The sequence below is a fragment of the Oncorhynchus clarkii genome, chromosome 28 (genome assembly GCF_045791955.1).
Source record: "Oncorhynchus clarkii lewisi isolate Uvic-CL-2024 chromosome 28, UVic_Ocla_1.0, whole genome shotgun sequence".
Lineage (NCBI taxonomy): Eukaryota > Metazoa > Chordata > Actinopteri > Salmoniformes > Salmonidae > Oncorhynchus > Oncorhynchus clarkii.
The window spans coordinates 19,089,559-19,107,661 of NC_092174.1; the positions used below are offsets into that span (position 1 = coordinate 19,089,559).

An 18,103-nucleotide genomic window follows, 5' to 3' on the forward strand; every position below is an offset into this window, starting at 1 on the left:
ACAATACCCCATAATAACAAAGCAAAAACAGGTTTTTCGAAATGTTTGCTAATTTTATTTAAAAAAAAAACCTGATATCTCATTTACATAAGTATTCAGAGCCTTTACTCAGTACTTTGTTGACGTACCTTTGGCAGCGATTAAACCCTCAAGTCTTCTTGGGTATAACGCTACATGCTTGGACAAGGAAGATGGCACCGACAGACATGGCAACACTGCTTCTCGCTCCTCAGCAATTTTGCAGTATTTTTTTTCTTACAATATTAGCATATAATTTTTTTTTGTGTTATTACATAAAGCCGGAAATGTAAATGTAGTGACGCCTCTTGCACTGAGATGCAGTGCCTTAGACTGCTGCGCCACTCGGGAACCCAACAAGAACTGTTGGATATCAGAACGGTGGTAACTCACCAGCATTACGACCAGGAACACGACTTTCCCGAATTTGATCCTTTGTTCGTAGCCCCCAGGGAAATTGAACTGTATTTGGAGTGGACTTCTAGTCAGACTCAGGAGGTGTGCACACCATCCACCGCTTCCGAGTGTATTACTCACTAATGTTCAGTCTCTGAACAATAAAGTAGACGTGCTCAGGGCGAGGATCTCCTTCCAGGGACACATCAGGAACTGTAAAATACTCTGTTTAATGGAATCATGGCTCTCTCAGGACATACTGTCCCCGTCCATATAGCCAGCTGGGTTCTCAGTACTTCGCGCAGACAGGAATAAAGAACTCTCTGGGAAGAAGAAAGGCGGCGGTGTATGTATCAACTACTCATGGTGTGATTGTGATAACATACAGAAACTCAAGTACTTTTGTTCACCTGACCTAGAGTACCTCACAATCAAATGCCGACCGTATTACCTCCCAAGAGAATTCTCTTTGGTTATAGTCACAGCCGTGTATATTTTCTCTCAAGCCGATACCACGATGGCCCTCAAGGAACTACACTGGACTTTATGCAAACTGGAAACCACATATCCGCATTTATTGTAGCTGGGGATTTTAACCAAGCAAATTTGAGGAGAGCGCTACCAAAGTTCTATCAACACATTGACTGTAGTACCTGCTCTGAAAAAACACTTGACCACTGCTACTCCCCCTTTCGAGATGCCTACAAGGCCCTCCCCCGCCATCTTTTCTGAAAATAAGATGACGACTCCATTTTGCTCCTCCCTTATACATGGACAAGGTGACTGAGTTCATCAGGAAGTGTATGGGGATGTTGTTCCCAATGTGACTATAAAAACCTATCCAAATCAGAAACCGTGGATAGATGGCAGCATTCGCGCAAAACTGAAAGTGTGAACCACCGCATTTAACCATGGCAAGGTGACTGGGAATATGATTGAATACAAACAGTATAATAGTTTCCTCCGTAAGGCAATCAATCAGGCAAAACGTCAGTATAGAGACAAAGTAGAGTCGCAAATCAACGGCTCAGACACGAGAGGTATGTAGTAGGGTCTACAGACAATCACGGAAACCATCCACATCACAGACACAGACGTCATACTCTTTTTCACCCTGAGGATAACACAGTGCCACCGACGCAGCCCGCTCCCAAGGACTTTGGGCTCTCGTTCTCCATGGCCGATGTGAGTAAGACATTTAAGCGTTAACCCTCGCAAGGCTGTCAGCCCATCCCTAGCTGCGTCCTCAGAGCATGCGCAGACCAGCTGGCTGAGTGTTTACAGATATATTCAATCTCTCCCTATCCCAGTCTGCTGTCCCCACTTGCTTCAAGATGTCAACCATTGTTCCTGTACCCAAGAGAGCAAAGGTAACTGAACTAAGTGACTATTGCCCCATAGCACTCACTTCTGGCATCATGAAGTGTGTTGAGAGGCTAGTTAAGGATCATATCACCTCTACCTTACCTGACACTCTAGACCCAATTTGCTTACCGCCCCAATAGATCCACAAACGATGCAATCACCATTGCACTGCACACTGCCCTATCCCATCTGGAGGAATACCTATGTAAGAATGCTGTTCCTTGACTATAGCTCAGCCTTCAACACCATAGTACCCTCCAAGCTCATCATTAAGCTCGGGGCCCTGGGCCTGTACCCCGTCCCGTGTAACTGGGTCTTGGACTTCGTGACGGGCCGCCCCCAGGCAGTGAAGGTAGGAAACAACTCCACTTTGCTGATCCTCAACACTGGGGCCCCACAAAGGTGCGTGCTCAGCCCCCTCCTGTAGTCCCTGTTCACCCATGACGGCGTGGCCATGCACGCCTCCAAATCAATAATCAAGTTTGCAGACGACACAACAGTAGTAGCCCTGATTACCAACAATGACGAGCCTACAGGGAGGAGGTGAAGGCTCTGGAAAATAACCTCTCTCTCAACATCAACAATGGTGGACTTCAGGAAACAGCAGAGGGAGCACGTCCCTATCCACAGCAGAGGGAGCACGTCCCTATCCACATCGACGGGACCGAAGAGGAGAAGTTCCTCAGCGTACACATCGCTAACAATCAGAAATGGTCCACCCATACATACAGTTTGTTGAAGAAGGCGCAACAGCCCCTCTTCAACCTCAAGAGGCTGAAGAAATTTGGCTTGTCACCTAAAACCCTCACAAACTTTTACAGATGCACAATTGAGAGCATCCTGTCGGGCTGTATCATCGCCTGGAACGGCAACTGCATCGCCAGCAACCTGCAGGGCTCTCCAGAGGGTGGTGCGGTAAGCCCAACGCCTCACCCGGGGCACACTGCCTGCCGTCCAGGACACCTACAGCACCCAATGTCACAGGAAGGCCAAAAAGATCATCAAGGACATCAACCGCTCGCGCCACAGCCTGTCCACCCTCTTATCATCCAGAAGGCGAGGTCAGTACAGGTGCATCAAAGCTTGGACCGAGAGACTGAAAAACAGCTTCTATCTCAAGGCCATCAGACTGTTATTAAATAGCCAACACAAGCCGGCTACCACCCGGTTACTCAACCCTGCACCATTGAGGCTACTGCCCTATATACATAGACATGGAATCACTAGTCACTTTAATAATGTTTACATACTGATTTACTCATCTCATATGTATATATTGTATTATATTCTACTGTATTTTAGTCCAATGCCACTCCGACATGGCTCATCCTAATATTTATATATTTCTTCAATTCCATTAATTTACTTTTAGATTTGTGTGTATTGTTGTGAATTGTTAGATACTACTGCAATGTTGGAGCTAGGAACCCAAGAATATCTCTACACTCGCAATAACATCTGCTAAATACAGTACCAACCAAAAGTTTGAACACACCTACTCATTCAAGGGTTTTTCTTTTCTTTTTACTATTTTCTACATTGTAGAATAATAGTGAAGACATCAAAACTATGAAATAACACATGGAATCATAAACCATAATAAAACTATAAACCATCTTCATGAGGTAGTCACCTGGAATGCATTTCAATTAACAGGTGTGCCTTGTTAAAAGATAATTTATGGAATTTCTTTCCTTAATGCATTTGAGAAAATCAGTTGTGTTGTGACAAGGTAGGGGTGGTATACAGAAGATCACATTATTTGGTAATAGACCAATCGGTTTGACAACATCCGGTGAAATGGCAGAGCGACAAATTCAAATTGAATTACTATAAATATTAAACTTACATGAAATCACACATGCAATCCACCAAATTAAAGCTAGACTTGTTGTTAATCGAGCGGCAGTGTCAGATTTCAAAAAGGCTTTACGGCGAAAGCAAACCGTGCTATTATCTGAGGACGGCACCCCATCAAACAAAGACAGGCAATCACATTTCAAGCCGCCAGGCGCGACACAAAACTCAGAATTAAAGATATAATTCATGCCTTCCCTTTGACGAACTTATTTTGTTGGCACTCCAATATGTCCCATAAACATCACAAATGGTCCTTTTGTTCGATTAACTCCGTCGTTATATATCCAAAATGTCAATTTATTTGGCGCGTTTGATCCAGAATAACACCGGTTCCAACTCACGCTACATGACTACAAAATCTTTCATAAATGACCTGTAATCTTTGTCCAAACATTTCAAACAACTTTCGTAATACAACTTATTTATTGATTATTTTTAACATAAATAATCAATCAAATTTAAGACGGGATAAACTGTGTTCAATGCCGGACGAAAACAAAGAAAGCATGTTCCAAGTCGTGCGCACCAAATCATTAGAGTGCACCTGGTGTGACACAGGAAAATAACAGGGCTACTTCTTCATTTCTCTAAAGAAAAACATCAACCAATTTCTAAAGACTGTTGACATCTAGTGGAAGCTATAGGAACTGCAAGCATATTTCTATTAAAACGGCCTTGCCATAGAAAACCAATGGAAAACAGATTGACCTTAAAATGTTTTCCCTGGATGGATTGTGCTCGGGGTTTCGCCTGCCAAATCAGTTCTGTTATACTCAGACTTTATTCAAACAGTTTTAGAAACTTTAGACTGTCTTCTATCCAAATCTACCAATTATATGCTTATCTGTGAAAATAGCTGAAAATAGCTGAAATCATTCTCTAAACTATTATTTTGACATTTCACATTCTTAAAATGAAGTGGTGATCCTAAGACAGGGCATTTTTACTAGGATTAAATATCAGGAATAAGGAAAAACTGAGTTTTTAAATGTATTTGGCTAAGGTGTAAATAAACTTCAGACTTCAACTGTATTTTCATCAATGTGTCGAGATGTAGTATTAAAACACTTGAGTCTCTCCCTTGATCCTAGGTCCTGGCAGAGTTGTGCAGACTCAGGACAACTGCGCTTTGGAGAAATACGTAGATTTAAAGAGGAGTCCGTAATTTGCTTTCTAATGATCATGATCTTTTCTTCAAATTAGTAAATGAATTTATCACTGCTGAAGTGAAAGCCATCCTCTCTTGGGGAATGCTGCTTTTTAGGTAGCTTTGCGACAGTATCAAAAATAAATGTAGGGTTGTTCTTATTTTCCTCAATTAAGTTGGAAAAATAGGATGATCGAGCAGCAGTGAGGGCTCTTCGATATTGGACGGTACTGTCTTTCCAAGCTAGTCGGAAGTCTTCCAGTTTGATGTCTTGCCATTTCCGTTCCAATTTTCTGGAAGCTTGCTTCAGGGCTCGGGTATTTTCTGTATACCATGGAGCTAATTTCTTATGACAAATGTTTTTAGGGGTGCGACAGCATCTAGGGTTTTATGCAAGGTTAAACGCCCTTGGGTAGGTGGAGGGAGTCTGGAAGGGCATCTAGGAATCTTTGGGTTGTCTGAGAATTTATAGCACATCCTTTATTTATTATTTGTTGCAATTGCAAACGTAATAAAATGGTGGTCCGATAGTCCAGGATTATGAGGAAAACATTAAGATCCACAATATTTAGTCCACGGGACAAAACTAGGTATGGCTGTGGCAGTGAGTAGGTCGGAGACATGTTGGACAAAACCCACTGAGTCGATGATGGCTCTAAAAGCCTTTTGGAGTGGGTCTGTGGACTTTTCCATGTGAATATTAAAGTCAACACAAATGTGAATATTATCTGCCATGACAACAAGATCCGATAGGAATTCAGGGAACTCCGTGAGGAACGCTGTATACGACCCAGGAGGCCTGTAAACAGTAGCTATAAAAAGTGATTGAGTAGGCTGCATAGATTTCATGACTAGAAGCTCAAAATACGAAAATGCAGTCGTTTTTTTTTTTGTAAATTAAAATTTGCTATCGTAAATGTTAGCAACACCTCCACCTTTGCGGGATGCGCGGGGAATATGGTCACTAGTGTAACCAGGAGGAGAGGCCTCATTTACCACAGTAAACTCATCAGGCTTACGCCATGTTTCAGTCAGGCCAATCACATCAAGATTATGATCAGTCATTAGTTCATTGACTTTAACTGCCTTGGAAGTGAAGGATCTAACATTAAGTAGCCCTATTTTGAGATGTGAGATATCACAATCTCTTTCAATAATGACAGGAATGGAGGGGGTCTTTATTCCAGTGAGATTGCTAAGGCGAACACCGCCATGTTTAGTTTTGCCCAACCTAAATAGAGGCACAGCTACGGTCTCAATGGGGATAGCTGAGCTGACTACACTGACCTGTGCTAGTGGCAGACTGGCTAACAGGGTGCAGGCCAGGCAGCAGGCTATCTCATTAATTTAAGTAACAGACACATCTCAACATCAACTGTTCAGAGGAGGCCGCTTGAATCAGGCCTTCATGGTTGAATTTCTGCAAAGAAACCACTACTAAAGGACACCAATAAAACGACTTGCTTTGGCCAAGAAACACGAGCAATGGACATTGAACCTGTCATCCAGGCAAAGGGAGGCTACTTTGAAGAGTTTAAAATATATTTTGATTTGTGGAATACTTTTGTGTTATTTCATAGTTTTGATGTCTTCACTATTATTCTACAATGTATAAAATAGTCAAAATAAAGAAAAATCATTGAATGAGTAGGTGTGTCCAAACTTTTGACTGGTACTGTATGTGTACGTGATCAATAAAATTGCATTTGATTTATTTGGGAATTTGTCCCATTCTTCGCTGCAGATCCTCTCAAGGTTTGTCAGGTTAAATGGGGAATGTTGCTGCACAGCAATTTTCAGGTCTCTCCAGAGATGTTCGGTCGTGTTCGAGTCCGGGACATTCCGAGACTTGTCCCGAAGCCACTCCTGCAATGTCTTGGCTGTGTGCTTAGAGTTGTTGTCCTATTGGAAGGTGAACCTTTGCTCCAATCTGAGGTCCTGAGCTCTCTGGAGCAGGTTTTCATCAATGATCTCTGGACTTTGCTCTGTTCATCTTTCCCTCGATCCTGACTAGTCTCCCCTGTTGCTGAAAAACATCCCCACCGCATGATGCTGACACCACCATGCTTCACCGTAGGGATGGTGCCAGGTTTCCTCCAGACGTGACGCTTGGTAATTCAAGCCAAAGTGTTCAATCTTGGTTTCTTCAGAATAGAGAATATTGTTTCTCATGGTCTGAGAGTCTTTAGGTGCCTTTTGGCAAACTCCAAGTGGGCTGTCATGTGCTTTTTACTGAGGAGTGGCTTACATCTGGTCACTCTACCATAAAGGCCTGATTGGTGGAGTGCTGCAGAGATGGTTGTCCTTCTGGAAGATTATCCCATTTCCACAGAGGAACTCTAGAGCTCTGTCAGAGTGACCATCAGGTTCTTGGTCACCTCCCTGACCAAGGCCCTTCTCCCCCGATTGCTCAGTTTGGACGGGCGGCCAGCTCTAGGAAGAGTTGGTGTTTCCAAACTTCTTCCATTTAAAAATGATGGCGGCCACTTCGTTCTTGCGGACCCACAGTCCTGTATCTGAGGTCTGTGGACAATTCTTTCTTGGCTTGGTCTTTCCTCTGACATGCACTGTCAGCTGTGTGCCTTTCCAAAGTATTTCTAATCAATTGAATTTACCACAGCTGGACTCCAATCAAGTTGTAGAAACATCTCAAGGATGATCAATGGAAACAGGATACATCTGAGCTGAATTTTGAGAGTCATAGCAAAGGGTCTGAATACTTATGTAAAAGGTATTTTTGTTTTTACTTTTAATACATTTGGAAAAGTTTCTAAAAACCTGTTTTTCGAAAGCACTGTATATATTGCACCTGTAGGAGAGATGTTTTTGTTAGTGGAGACAGAGAATGACAGGACATCCTCTGACTCTGAATTGTTTTGTTGCATGCCATGAAAACATTTTGATTGGATTAGGATCTTTATGTAACGTGGTTGATTTTTGTTTTATCAGATCCATGTGATTACTGCTAGCATAGACTTATTGTTGTGTTCGGTACTTCTTGCAGCAGTTCATTTGCCACAACTTGGTAGAAAAATATGAATAGGTTTAAGCCCTTGGAGTTTTTCATCATGTTTTCTTTAACTTTATTAAATTGATTTTATCTAGTGAGGTATATTAGTGAAGAGCTAGGGTTCTTTCCAAAGTATAATTTCATCCATTCATTAGGCATAATCCTTGTTCGCTGTCAGATCTAGTCTATATTTAACTACATCTACATCCACTAAGACATTTAGTTTATGAAATACTAACTATGGAGTCCCCCGATTTAGCTAATTTAAATGCATCTTCAGACTTCAGTGTAATCACCCATTGCCATTGGAACATTGCAGTAAAAAAAGGCTTTACCTTTTATGTTTATGAAAATGACTCCGCTTCATTAGTATGTGCTAATGAATATTGATTGGATGCTGTTGTCATTTAGATTGAACATGGAGGAGCGGCTTGGATCCCTGATTCTGGCCACGGACATCAGCAGGCAGAATAACTATTTGTCAGAGTTCAGGACACACTTGGACAAGAGAGACCTCTGCCTCACTAACGGAAGACATCGGCACTTTATCCTTCAGGTGAGCAATGTGTGCCAAATAACAAAAAGAGCATTCATAACTGTATTATCCATCACCCTTTTCCACTGTTGTGGCATTGAGATCATCTCAGAGGCAATGAAGTGTTGCTAAAAGTGAATCGTCCACGCGGTTGAGGCTGATGGAGGAAAGGGAGCGAGCGAGACAGACTGAGCGATATGTTGTCCTTTTCCTAAGTCTCCGCTCTGTTTTCCCCATTGACCCTGTAAAGATAGCTCTGAAGTGTGCGGACATCTGCAACCCCTGCCGACCGTGGAAACTCAGCAAACTGTGGAGCGAGAAAGTGACAGAGGAGTTCTTTCATCAAGGTACTATATCACTAATCCCCTTTAATATTAATCCAGGTGTTTATTAAGAGTGCACCTATGTGTGACAGTATGGTTTATATAATGAGTATTAACCAATCCTTCTTTTCATCAGGTGACATTGAGAGGAAACATCATCTTGAAGTAACCCCACTCTGTGACAGGCAATCCAACTCAGTTGCCAATATACAGATTGGTAAAGTTACCCCTCTTAATCTAAGTCCACTATAAGCATATGATTAATTTAGATTTGATTATGATTTGGTTTCCTGTCCAGGGGGTGTACGTCAAGCTGACTCGCGCTACAGAAACAATAGATCTTCCTGCCCTCTGGGCCATTCTGGCTCGGACAAGGCTATTTACTGCACTTGTAATGATTTAAAATGTGTCCTACTTAATATTTGTACATTTGCTTGTGGTTGGGTTTTTCTCCTCCTGACTTTAGCAGCATTTTTCGATTTAATTTATTAGTCAGAACTTGCTCTGAATGAGAGATGTCTCCTTCCCCTGCAGGCTTTATGACGTACGTGGTGGAGCCTCTGTTTGTGGAATGGTCACGCTTCTCCGACACACGGCTGTCCCAGACCATGATGGGCCACCTGAGCCTGAACAAGCAAGGCTGGAAGGAGGGTAGAGACAAGCAGGAGGCTAACACTAGTAGGGCCTCAGAGGAACAGAGGACTTCTGATGCCAAGGACTCAAACTCCAAAGAATTACCTCAGGGAAGTAAACGGTCATGACTCGCCAAGAGAGTGAAGCGTCAGGAAGCGAAGAGAATCTCCTCACGGACAAAAACTACATTACCCATCACTCCCCGCACCACAGCACCTCAGCCACATGCTCCCCATCTAGGTTAACCACTGTTTTTGTTTTTCACATAATTTAACTTAATTTATTGCATTTGGACCCTTTACTTTAACAACATAGAGCAATACATAGATACCTCATGTTGCTTCTGCTGTATTTTTTTCCCATTTCTTTTTTTCATATTTTATTTATTTTTACCGTAGTTCTGCCATGACATCCCTAATTTGATATGCCACCCTTTAAATAGAGACCTGAAGGGAATTATTTAAAAAATACCCTTCTGATTATAGTGCCATCTGCAAACAATTTGTTTTAATGTTTTTAAAGTGAGGAAACCTTGTATTCAGAGAGAGGTTCATGTTGAGTGATTGAGACAAGCTTCTGTGGGTTTCTCTATTTCAGACTTAGTAATACTTCCTCGTACAATAAATAATGTGAAGAGCCCACTTCATTGCTGCCTCTTTACAAGCATCTACTTTGTGTTGTATTTTACAAATTAAACATTGGTTCTGTAAAAAAACAAAAAAAAAAGTACATACTGTATGTGAATAACCACTCACATGAAATAGTTGTCCTGTACACACTGAACAAACATCTGATTGCAGATCAACACACCAAATGCCCTGAAACGACTGTTTTGGTCCGTTTGTTGCTACTTGCACTGTGAACTATAACATGTCTTATGACCCAAGACTCAGTCAGCTCAGAGACTAATTGTGTGAAAAAAAAGTATATTGGATGTGGTATGAAATCAATTTCTTTCTTTACCTGTATGGTGTTGGGGATTTAACCATAGTCTGATGTTTTGTTAGGGGGGGAAAGGGGGCATGCGTGTGGCCTTAACCATAGAAATAGAATATAGATTCTATTTCTATGACCTTAACATTCTTTCAACACTTGAATAACCACTCTTCCATATTAGTAACGGATGACCAGAGTTACGTGTGTTGAAGGTATAAACAGCATGACTACTTATTAAGAGAAATTGGGAGGTCTGCCTCTGGTAGAGCTGCGCCATGACATACAATGTTATTTTAGAGAGTTGAAGCCCTTTCTAAAATGCAAACAGGCAACATTTAAGACTGGCAACGGACGCCTTTTAAGCTATGCACAAAACTAAGTGACCAAACCAGTTGTTTTTTAATAAGGTGGATCATGTATTCTCAATGCATTGTCCGACTGTTTGCCTCTGATGTGGAAGGAAATTACTAGGCATTAGTAGATTGGTCAGTGACTCAGTCAACATGAAACATTCCATATTTAATTTATTTTTGGTATTGTTTTTTTGATTCTATACACAAGGCACGATCGTGTCTCTGGTTGGACGTTCAGTACATTGAATGAAAACCGGTGCTTTTCATTATGGCAAAAAAAAAATGTATTTTCTGGTAACTGAAAGACTGTTTGATATAACTGTTTACCATTTTGATGTAAGTCGTTTTTGGCTAGAAACTTGCGTGGCAAACTATTTTGTGAAAAGCTTTGCCAAATTGATATTTTGATACTTGCCAGTTGCAGTTACATTTTCATTAAAACAACTTGTCACACGTGCTTGCTTTCTTTTCCTCTCTTTTAAGCAGTCTCAGTCGTTCTTTACAGTTCTACAAATTTAAAAGTTCTATAATGTTATATTCTCTGTGGTGTTTTGCAAATTCGAGAAAATATTTATTTAATGTTTTATTAAAGATGTTGGGGCGTATTCATTAGGCCAATTCTGTTACAAAACGTTTCTTAAACTAAATCAAACGGAACTACATCAGGAGGGACCTAGACATAATTAAATGTTAGTAATTTAATAGGATATCTATGGGACCTACCTGCATTTGTCCAAAAGAAACTCGTTATAGTTGAGAACGTTTTGCAACTATTTGGACTAATGATTACATCACAGATAACTAAGCTTTCTCTCTGATCTGTGTATTGTTTAAAAATATCACTTTGTAGAGGTCTGACATTAATACAGATCTAGGATCAGTGCATTGAGGATCCGTGTTACAATATAAACCGTAAAACTGATCTTAAATCAGCATGCCGGGGCATCATCTGACATCACGCACCAGGTCTAAGAACAATGCAGCTGAATGGCTTGTGAAGTGGGCATGTCGCCCCCAGCGTCCAATCGGGGACGTTTATATTGCAGAGTGGCCGCTTGGAACAATCCTGTCCAGTTTGTCGGTAACTGAATACCACATTTTGTAACGTAATAATAACAGAAAATAAAAGCGTCTAGCTACATTTGTGTTATTTTACCCGTTGGATTTTGTTCATGCTGTCTTTCTTGGACGCTGTGTGCACATTGTGCAGGTCTGAAGAGGCATTTATTTGAAGGTAAACGGCTGTGTTGCTAGCTAACGTTAGCTACATACTGTGTTTACAGTATAGTATTGAACTTACTATTGAGCTAGCTAATACATTTAATAGCAAACGTTGATGACTTGTTTCTGAATGTCATCCCCTCCATATCTTCTCTCTCTCTGTCGATTGTCTTGTATGGGTCTGTAAGAGGCATCATGAGTAGGGAGCCAGACGCTTTGGCTGTGGTGAACCAGTTGAGGGATCTTGCTGCAGATCCTATGAACAGAAGAGCTATTGTTCAAGACCAAGGTTGCTTACCGGGACTCATCCTTTTTCTGGACCATCCCAATCCCCAGGTTGTCTACTCAGCACTCCTGGTAAGCCCCCCTGTAGTGGATGCATTGTATTCTAAAAGTAAATGCACCTGGTTACTGAAGTGACTGGGCTGCTTTGAAGTCTGTGTACTAGCTACTTACACCCAACAACAAATAAATGGTTGTTGGGTGTCTAATCGTAATCTTAATTCAAATACCATGCTCCTTAACCTTGTAAGTGAGGATGTCATTTTGCTGTTGGTGAATGTATTCTCTTGTGTTTCTTGTGTCCCCTTCAGGCTGTTCGCTACCTCGCAGAATGTCATCAAAACAGGGAGAAAATGAAGGGAGAGCTGGGGATGATGTTAAGTCTTCAGAATGTCATGCAAAAGTGAGTATTTGACCCTCGCGAAAGCCCAGATCATGATTGTGTAGTCTCACTCATCTCGTCTGTTGATATCTTTGTCAAATAGAACATATTTGGTATTCTTTGCAACTGTTCTTTGCAAAAATCCAACTGGTCCTAAACTCATGTCAAACACTACATAGCTCATCTTCTTAGACCCAGTTGGGTTGCTACCGTTTTGTCATGTGGTGTTGCTACCATGCTGTGTTGTCATGTGTTGCTGCCACGCTATGTTATCGTCTTGGGTCTCTCTTTATGTACTGTTGTGGTGTCACTCTTGTCGTGATGTGTTTTGTTCTATATATTTTTTTTTAATCCCGACCCTGCAGGAGGCCTTTTGCTCCCGTCATTATAAATAAGAATTTGTTCTTAACTGAATTGCCTAGTTAAATAAAGGTTAAATAAATAATAAGTAGAGAAACAAACATTCTGAGCCAGAGCTAGAAGGTATTTTTGTAAGTGCTGCAAAACTGTATTTGTAATTTAATTGGGTCTCACAATTCAGTTCCTGTACATTAATACTGTTGAGACTAAAGATTTTAGTAATCTAAAAATCTATCTCCCCCCCTTAGGACAACCACCCCAGGAGAGACTAAGATGCTGGCCTCAGAAATCTATGAACTCCTCCAGGCTTCTAACGGTGAGGATACAGACAAGCCTGAGGACAGGCCCTTTTGCAGACGCAAGGACCAGTTCTTCCTGGGATCCACCAACAAGCGGGCCAAAACAGTGGTCCTCCACATACATGGCTTGGATGACTCTGTGAGTGCCCCAATACTGACCAATAAGTGTATCAATAAGGAGACGGGACACTGTCATGTTAGCTCCAGTAACATATTTACTAAGATAAAACCGGATATGTTACACAGAGCATTATGGGTTCTGTAATACATCATGCGTCAATAAGTAGCTATTAGCTCAGGTGACAGTTCTTGTAGTCCACTATAAGAGGTAAAGTGAGTTTATACAGTTATTCCCATTAATCTCCTCCAGAGCCGGAGGAGCCTTTGTGAAGAGTCCTTGTTGAAGATCCGAGGCGTCATCAGCTTTACATTCCAGATGGGCATTAAGCGGTGCATCGTCAGAATCCGCTCAGACCTGAAGGCAGAGGTGAGTCGCATCCTGTCTGTCCTATTAGCCAACAGCATGTTCTAGGGAGGCAATGGAGGCCAGAGGCGAGTCTGTCTAATCTCGGCAACCCAGAACCAAAATCTCGCAGCTACTCTTTTAGGTTCTGAGGGGAGAGGTATGAAGGCACATCACTGCATTCTGTATCAGGAAGTAGGCTCACCCTCCTTGAAGTCACGTAGATAGATGCATTGCACTCTTTTTGTTTATAAAGCCCTCCTGCATGAACTTCCGCCGTACCTTACTTCATTGTTAACTTATAGACGTACGAGATACCAGAACCAGTCTCAGGGATGGCTAACTCTGGAGATCCATTCGAACTCCACTGAGTTAGGTAAATCTGCTTTTAGATTTTTTGCACCTTACATATGGAAAAATCTTCAAGGCTCTCTAAAATTGGATGAGTTGGTGCTTCTAGGGCAATTCAACAAGACTGATGGAGGACCTTTTTACTGAAGAATGTATGCTTTCTATGATTGTGTTTTGCTTTTAGTGTATTAATGTATATATTGATGTGCACAGGGTATATAGATGTTTTGATGTGTATACAGGGCTCATCTGAGAAACAGACCTTGGTCTCAGCATGACTCCCTGTCGAAATAAAGGTTCAATAAAAAATACATAAACCTTGAGTGAGTGGCAGAACCAGAATGGATCCCCTTTGGTAGGTCAAGTCTTGGGCAGGTGTCTGGGCCAAAAGTCCCCTTCTGGAAGATGCCAGGTGTAGGTTCACACCCGCAAAGTCTTGATTTGTCCAAATGATATATCCAGCAGTTGCTCCTCGTTAAACGCCTGTCCATGAGCACCCTCAGCGTGCTCGGAAACCTGACGCATCCGGTTTTCAGGGGAAATGAAAGAGAGCCTGTGATGTGCCTTCTGCTTTTGGACCGCAACCAGTATTTCTGCGTTAACAAGGCGACACTCCATCTTAACTCCTCCACATTTACTGGATTGTTGAACAGTGCAGAAGAGAACCTCCCCCGACAGTTATTTTCCTCTCGCCAGGACCAGTAAGAAGTCAACTTTGCTGATGCGTTTCTTTTACGCCTGCTTCGTTAGATTAGTCCACGAGAGATTAAGGTGGCAGACAACCTGCTGTTCTGTTAGAACATTCTGGAGAGGGGATGGACGAGGGAATAATGGCTGATGTGTTGTTGGTATTCATTTAAACCTCTGCTTCCTCTGTAGGCTCTGGGTTCTGCCATCGCCTCAACTGAAGTAATGAAAGCTCAACAGGTGGTCAGGGGAGAGGATGGAGAAGAGGTTTGTATTTCTGAATGAACTCCCAGTGTTTTGTTTCTGTTGTCTTAACAACAGCCTTGGTTGAATCAATGTTTTATATACTTTCTGTTGCAATTGATTTCCCCGAGAAGATCTGTTTTGGTCTACAAATATTATCAAGGAATTATCTTATCTCAAGGATAACGCTTACAGAAAGGAGTTGGGTATCTAATTCGAATCTAAATTCAAATACCATGCTCCTTGACCTTGTATGCTGGAATGTCATCTACCTTATGCTGCACATTGAATTGAACACTTCATTTTGCTGTTCAGGTAATCATCCCATTCCCAGAGGATGGTTCGGTAGCAGTGGAGCAGAATGTGGCTCTTCCAGACTACCTTCCAGAGGAGGAGAGCCCATCCCATGAGCCAGACAAGGCTGTGACCTGCGTGGGCACAGGGCAGGATGGAGCAAGCTGGCTAGGCACTGCAGCTAACTTCCTGTCCCGCTCGTTCTTCTGGTGACACTCCCAGACCACCCACACTTCTTCAGATACTACAGATACAGAATCAGGCTCCCAGCTGCCAAAGAGCTGAACTGCCAAAGGCAATGTGTAACAACAAACTATTCCAATGCGTGTACAGTACACACATGCACCCACAATCTCACACCCACCTTGCACCATACAGAATCACCAAGCCATTAAGGGAGAGGACTGGCTTCTGGAATGTATTCTTATTTCTTATCTTTAGGGTTCTGATTGAGAGCTAGATTATTCTTTCTGCACATGTAAATGTTTTGAAAACCAAATTGTCTTGTTGTGAGGAGCATTATTGTGGCAGCATTACGACTTGATCCATCAGAAAGGGTCCAAACTTTACCACCAAATTAATTTCCTGTAGTTAGAGCACTTTTTTTAAGGATCTGAAAGCGTGTTTGCATTAAGGGTCTTTTTCTCCCTACCTTTTTATCTGACTTTTTAGACCAAGAACTGACCCATCCTCCCCTTTTTTAGCAACGGGTGTTCCAGAATATGCAGTAATCAACGTGTGTTCAGTTATCGTGCCTTTCGTTTCATTCTGTTTACATGCAGACCCTTGTGACTGACTGTCAGCTTTAGTTCTGAAATGTATTCTGCCTGTAAGGCTTCCTCCTTTGATATATTCCAAAGGTTACTGATGTAGACACTGGATAAACTCCAATCTAGGTACTCTTCAATTCCAATGCCTACTGAAATCATTAATGGAATCTGTCGTGAGTTATGAGAAATGTTTACAGGACTGGGTGGCTGGTGGAGACCGTTTTCTCTCCAGAAACAGCATGGCGATTTTACAGTCTGACCACTGTGGTATTCTCTAACAATGTGGTGTCATGCATTATTAGCTTGTTTTATGTTAAGTATTACTCATTCAACGGGCAAAATTAGAATATCTTTCCTAAGGAAGAGCATTGTTCCTCTTTTAGGGACAGCCTCTGCCATTTCCCCAATGTCTTGCATGATTTAATACCGTTAAAAATAATACAAGGCTAAACGTAATCTCTCGTGGACAGACTACATAAACATAAATGGTTAAGCATCTGACCAAATTACATGAGATTTAAGTTCTGGTTTAACCAAGATTAGGCTAAGCCTAACATGAATCATCTCTGAATATATGTTGATGGAAACAAACATTGTTCGATTTCATTGGAGATGGATTGGCCAGCAGTGTCCTTAACCTGTCGTTAAAGGGAGCTCAAGGGGATGCTGCCATAGTTTAGGGTTATCTGTAAGTATAGAATTCTGAATATTTTGGTTCAGTCTATGTAGTGGATCAATTGCCCAGCCTCTGAAATAGCTATGCTATCAGTGCATGTTAGTGTATGAATGGGAAATGTTTATTATTATGAGCTTATTACTGTTCAAAGTAAATCTCAGCATAAGAAGTATTCAGTTTGGACCACCTATTTTACAGGTAACAACCTCTCAGTGGGAGAACTTTCAAAAGAGGTTACCTTTTGAAAGTGTTTCTTGAAAGTCAATATCTGTCTGTGGAGGGAGGGGGAAAAAAATCCTTGTATAGAATTGTCAAGCAATGTCCTGTTGTCCACTCATGTATTTGTGTTGTTTCATCCTGTAAAGACTCCCATCTCGTACAATCTCACCTGACTAGATTGTGTTCATCATGCCAGGACAGCATGCATCTTATTTGCGAATACTCTATAGTTCACACTCATCAATACTGTGCATTGGTTGCCAATGAAGTCATTCACAAAGAAATATGTAAATATATTTGTCTTGTCATTGACATGCTTTTTGTTCAGAAACCATTATTAGGTTAACTATCATGATTTAAGTCAGCCTTTTGTTTGTCAGCTTTATTTGACTCCGGTGACATTTCTATCACATAATCCATGTATTTTAAATTAACCCCCAAACATGAAATATTTCCTTTCCCTCCTGACTATTAATGGGTAATTCCACTACTTTTCAACCTCATTTTCATTATCTCCAGCACAGTACCAGTGTCTACCGGCAATAAAATACCCTCCCTCTGGCTAGAAACTCATTGCAGATTTTGAAAATCACTTAAAATAAATACAACCTTTTTATCCTGCACTGTGATGTCACAAAGAAGCATTTTATTGGACCTTTTTAACCACAGATAATAGAAACACTGTTTTCAGACATGTAGACACTGGTTTGGTGCTGGGGATAATGAATGAGGTTGAAAAGTGAATTGCTCTTTTAACATTACAACCTATTTATGCTGGAGTTGTTTCTTTCCACCAATACAGAATGAACACCTATCGCACAGGAATGTTATGTAGAGTATGTATGTGCATCACAGGTATGTTTGCTGCCTGTCAGTTTGTCTGTAGGGTTGTGGGCCATTGTGTTTTATGATTCCTAAGAGTTACATCAAATAATATTAAAAAAACAATGTTATAATATGAAATATGTAATTGTTCATTTTATTGACACTGATGGTATAGGGCACTGCCTCAAATGGAGGACATGACCGTTTATTCAACAAAATAAACGATGAAAGATGTTTGACCATGTTTGGTTTCAATGAATGAAATGTCCCTTTTACTGACAACTGGTGTCCTTCTCTGAGAAGTGTCTTATCACTTTCATTTAGTGATAGTGTTCTGTATAGTAGATAACTAATGCCCTTATCGGTATCGAAAGAGAGTCAAACCAACTGACTTGGCTTCCCTCTAATGTACTGTACAGTATAATTCACTTGTGATTGCATTCCCATAAAAGTGG

At 41.3% G+C, this 18,103-nt stretch overlaps 2 protein-coding genes across 11 annotated transcripts in view; both read left to right on the forward strand.

Moving 5' to 3' along the window:
- The window catches only part of LOC139387581 (high affinity 3',5'-cyclic-AMP phosphodiesterase 7A-like), a 48,750-nt gene extending 37,718 nt beyond the window's left edge, over window positions 1–11,032 (forward strand). For all 9 annotated transcript variants that reach the window (XM_071133915.1, XM_071133913.1, XM_071133920.1 and 6 more), the window contains 4 exons: window positions 8,208–8,352; window positions 8,582–8,678; window positions 8,791–8,871; window positions 9,189–11,032. In XM_071133915.1, coding sequence (XP_070990016.1) covers window positions 8,208–8,352; window positions 8,582–8,678; window positions 8,791–8,871; window positions 9,189–9,415 — 550 coding nt within the window. In that variant the 3' untranslated portion in view covers window positions 9,416–11,032. The remainder of the gene's footprint in view (window positions 1–8,207; window positions 8,353–8,581; window positions 8,679–8,790; window positions 8,872–9,188) is intronic.
- Window positions 11,033–11,692: 660 nt separating this feature from the next.
- On the forward strand, window positions 11,693–17,882 carry LOC139387582 (armadillo repeat-containing protein 1-like). 2 transcript variants are annotated; one of them, XM_071133923.1, is made up of 7 exons: window positions 11,693–11,810; window positions 11,988–12,154; window positions 12,391–12,482; window positions 13,070–13,259; window positions 13,491–13,607; window positions 14,814–14,888; window positions 15,180–17,882. In XM_071133923.1, exons 2-7 carry the CDS (start codon window positions 11,993–11,995, stop codon window positions 15,369–15,371), a joined length of 828 nt encoding a protein of 275 aa, XP_070990024.1. In that variant the 5' UTR covers window positions 11,693–11,810; window positions 11,988–11,992; the 3' UTR covers window positions 15,372–17,882. The 2 variants fall into 2 exon arrangements, with proteins under 2 accessions (XP_070990024.1, XP_070990023.1); XM_071133922.1 differs by lacking the exon at window positions 11,693–11,810 and having other exon boundaries at window positions 11,879–12,154.
- Window positions 17,883–18,103: the final 221 nt, after the last annotated feature.

Coding starts and splice junctions, on each gene's coding strand:
- LOC139387582 (XM_071133923.1), top strand. CDS start 11,993: ATGAGTAGGGAGCCAGACGCTTTGGCTGTGGTGAACCAGTTGAGGGAT. Junction 13,260..13,490: donor TACATGGCTTGGATGACTCT/GTGAGTGCCCCA, acceptor AATCTCCTCCAG/AGCCGGAGGAGCCTTTGTGA. Junction 14,889..15,179: donor GGGGAGAGGATGGAGAAGAG/GTTTGTATTTCT, acceptor TTTGCTGTTCAG/GTAATCATCCCATTCCCAGA.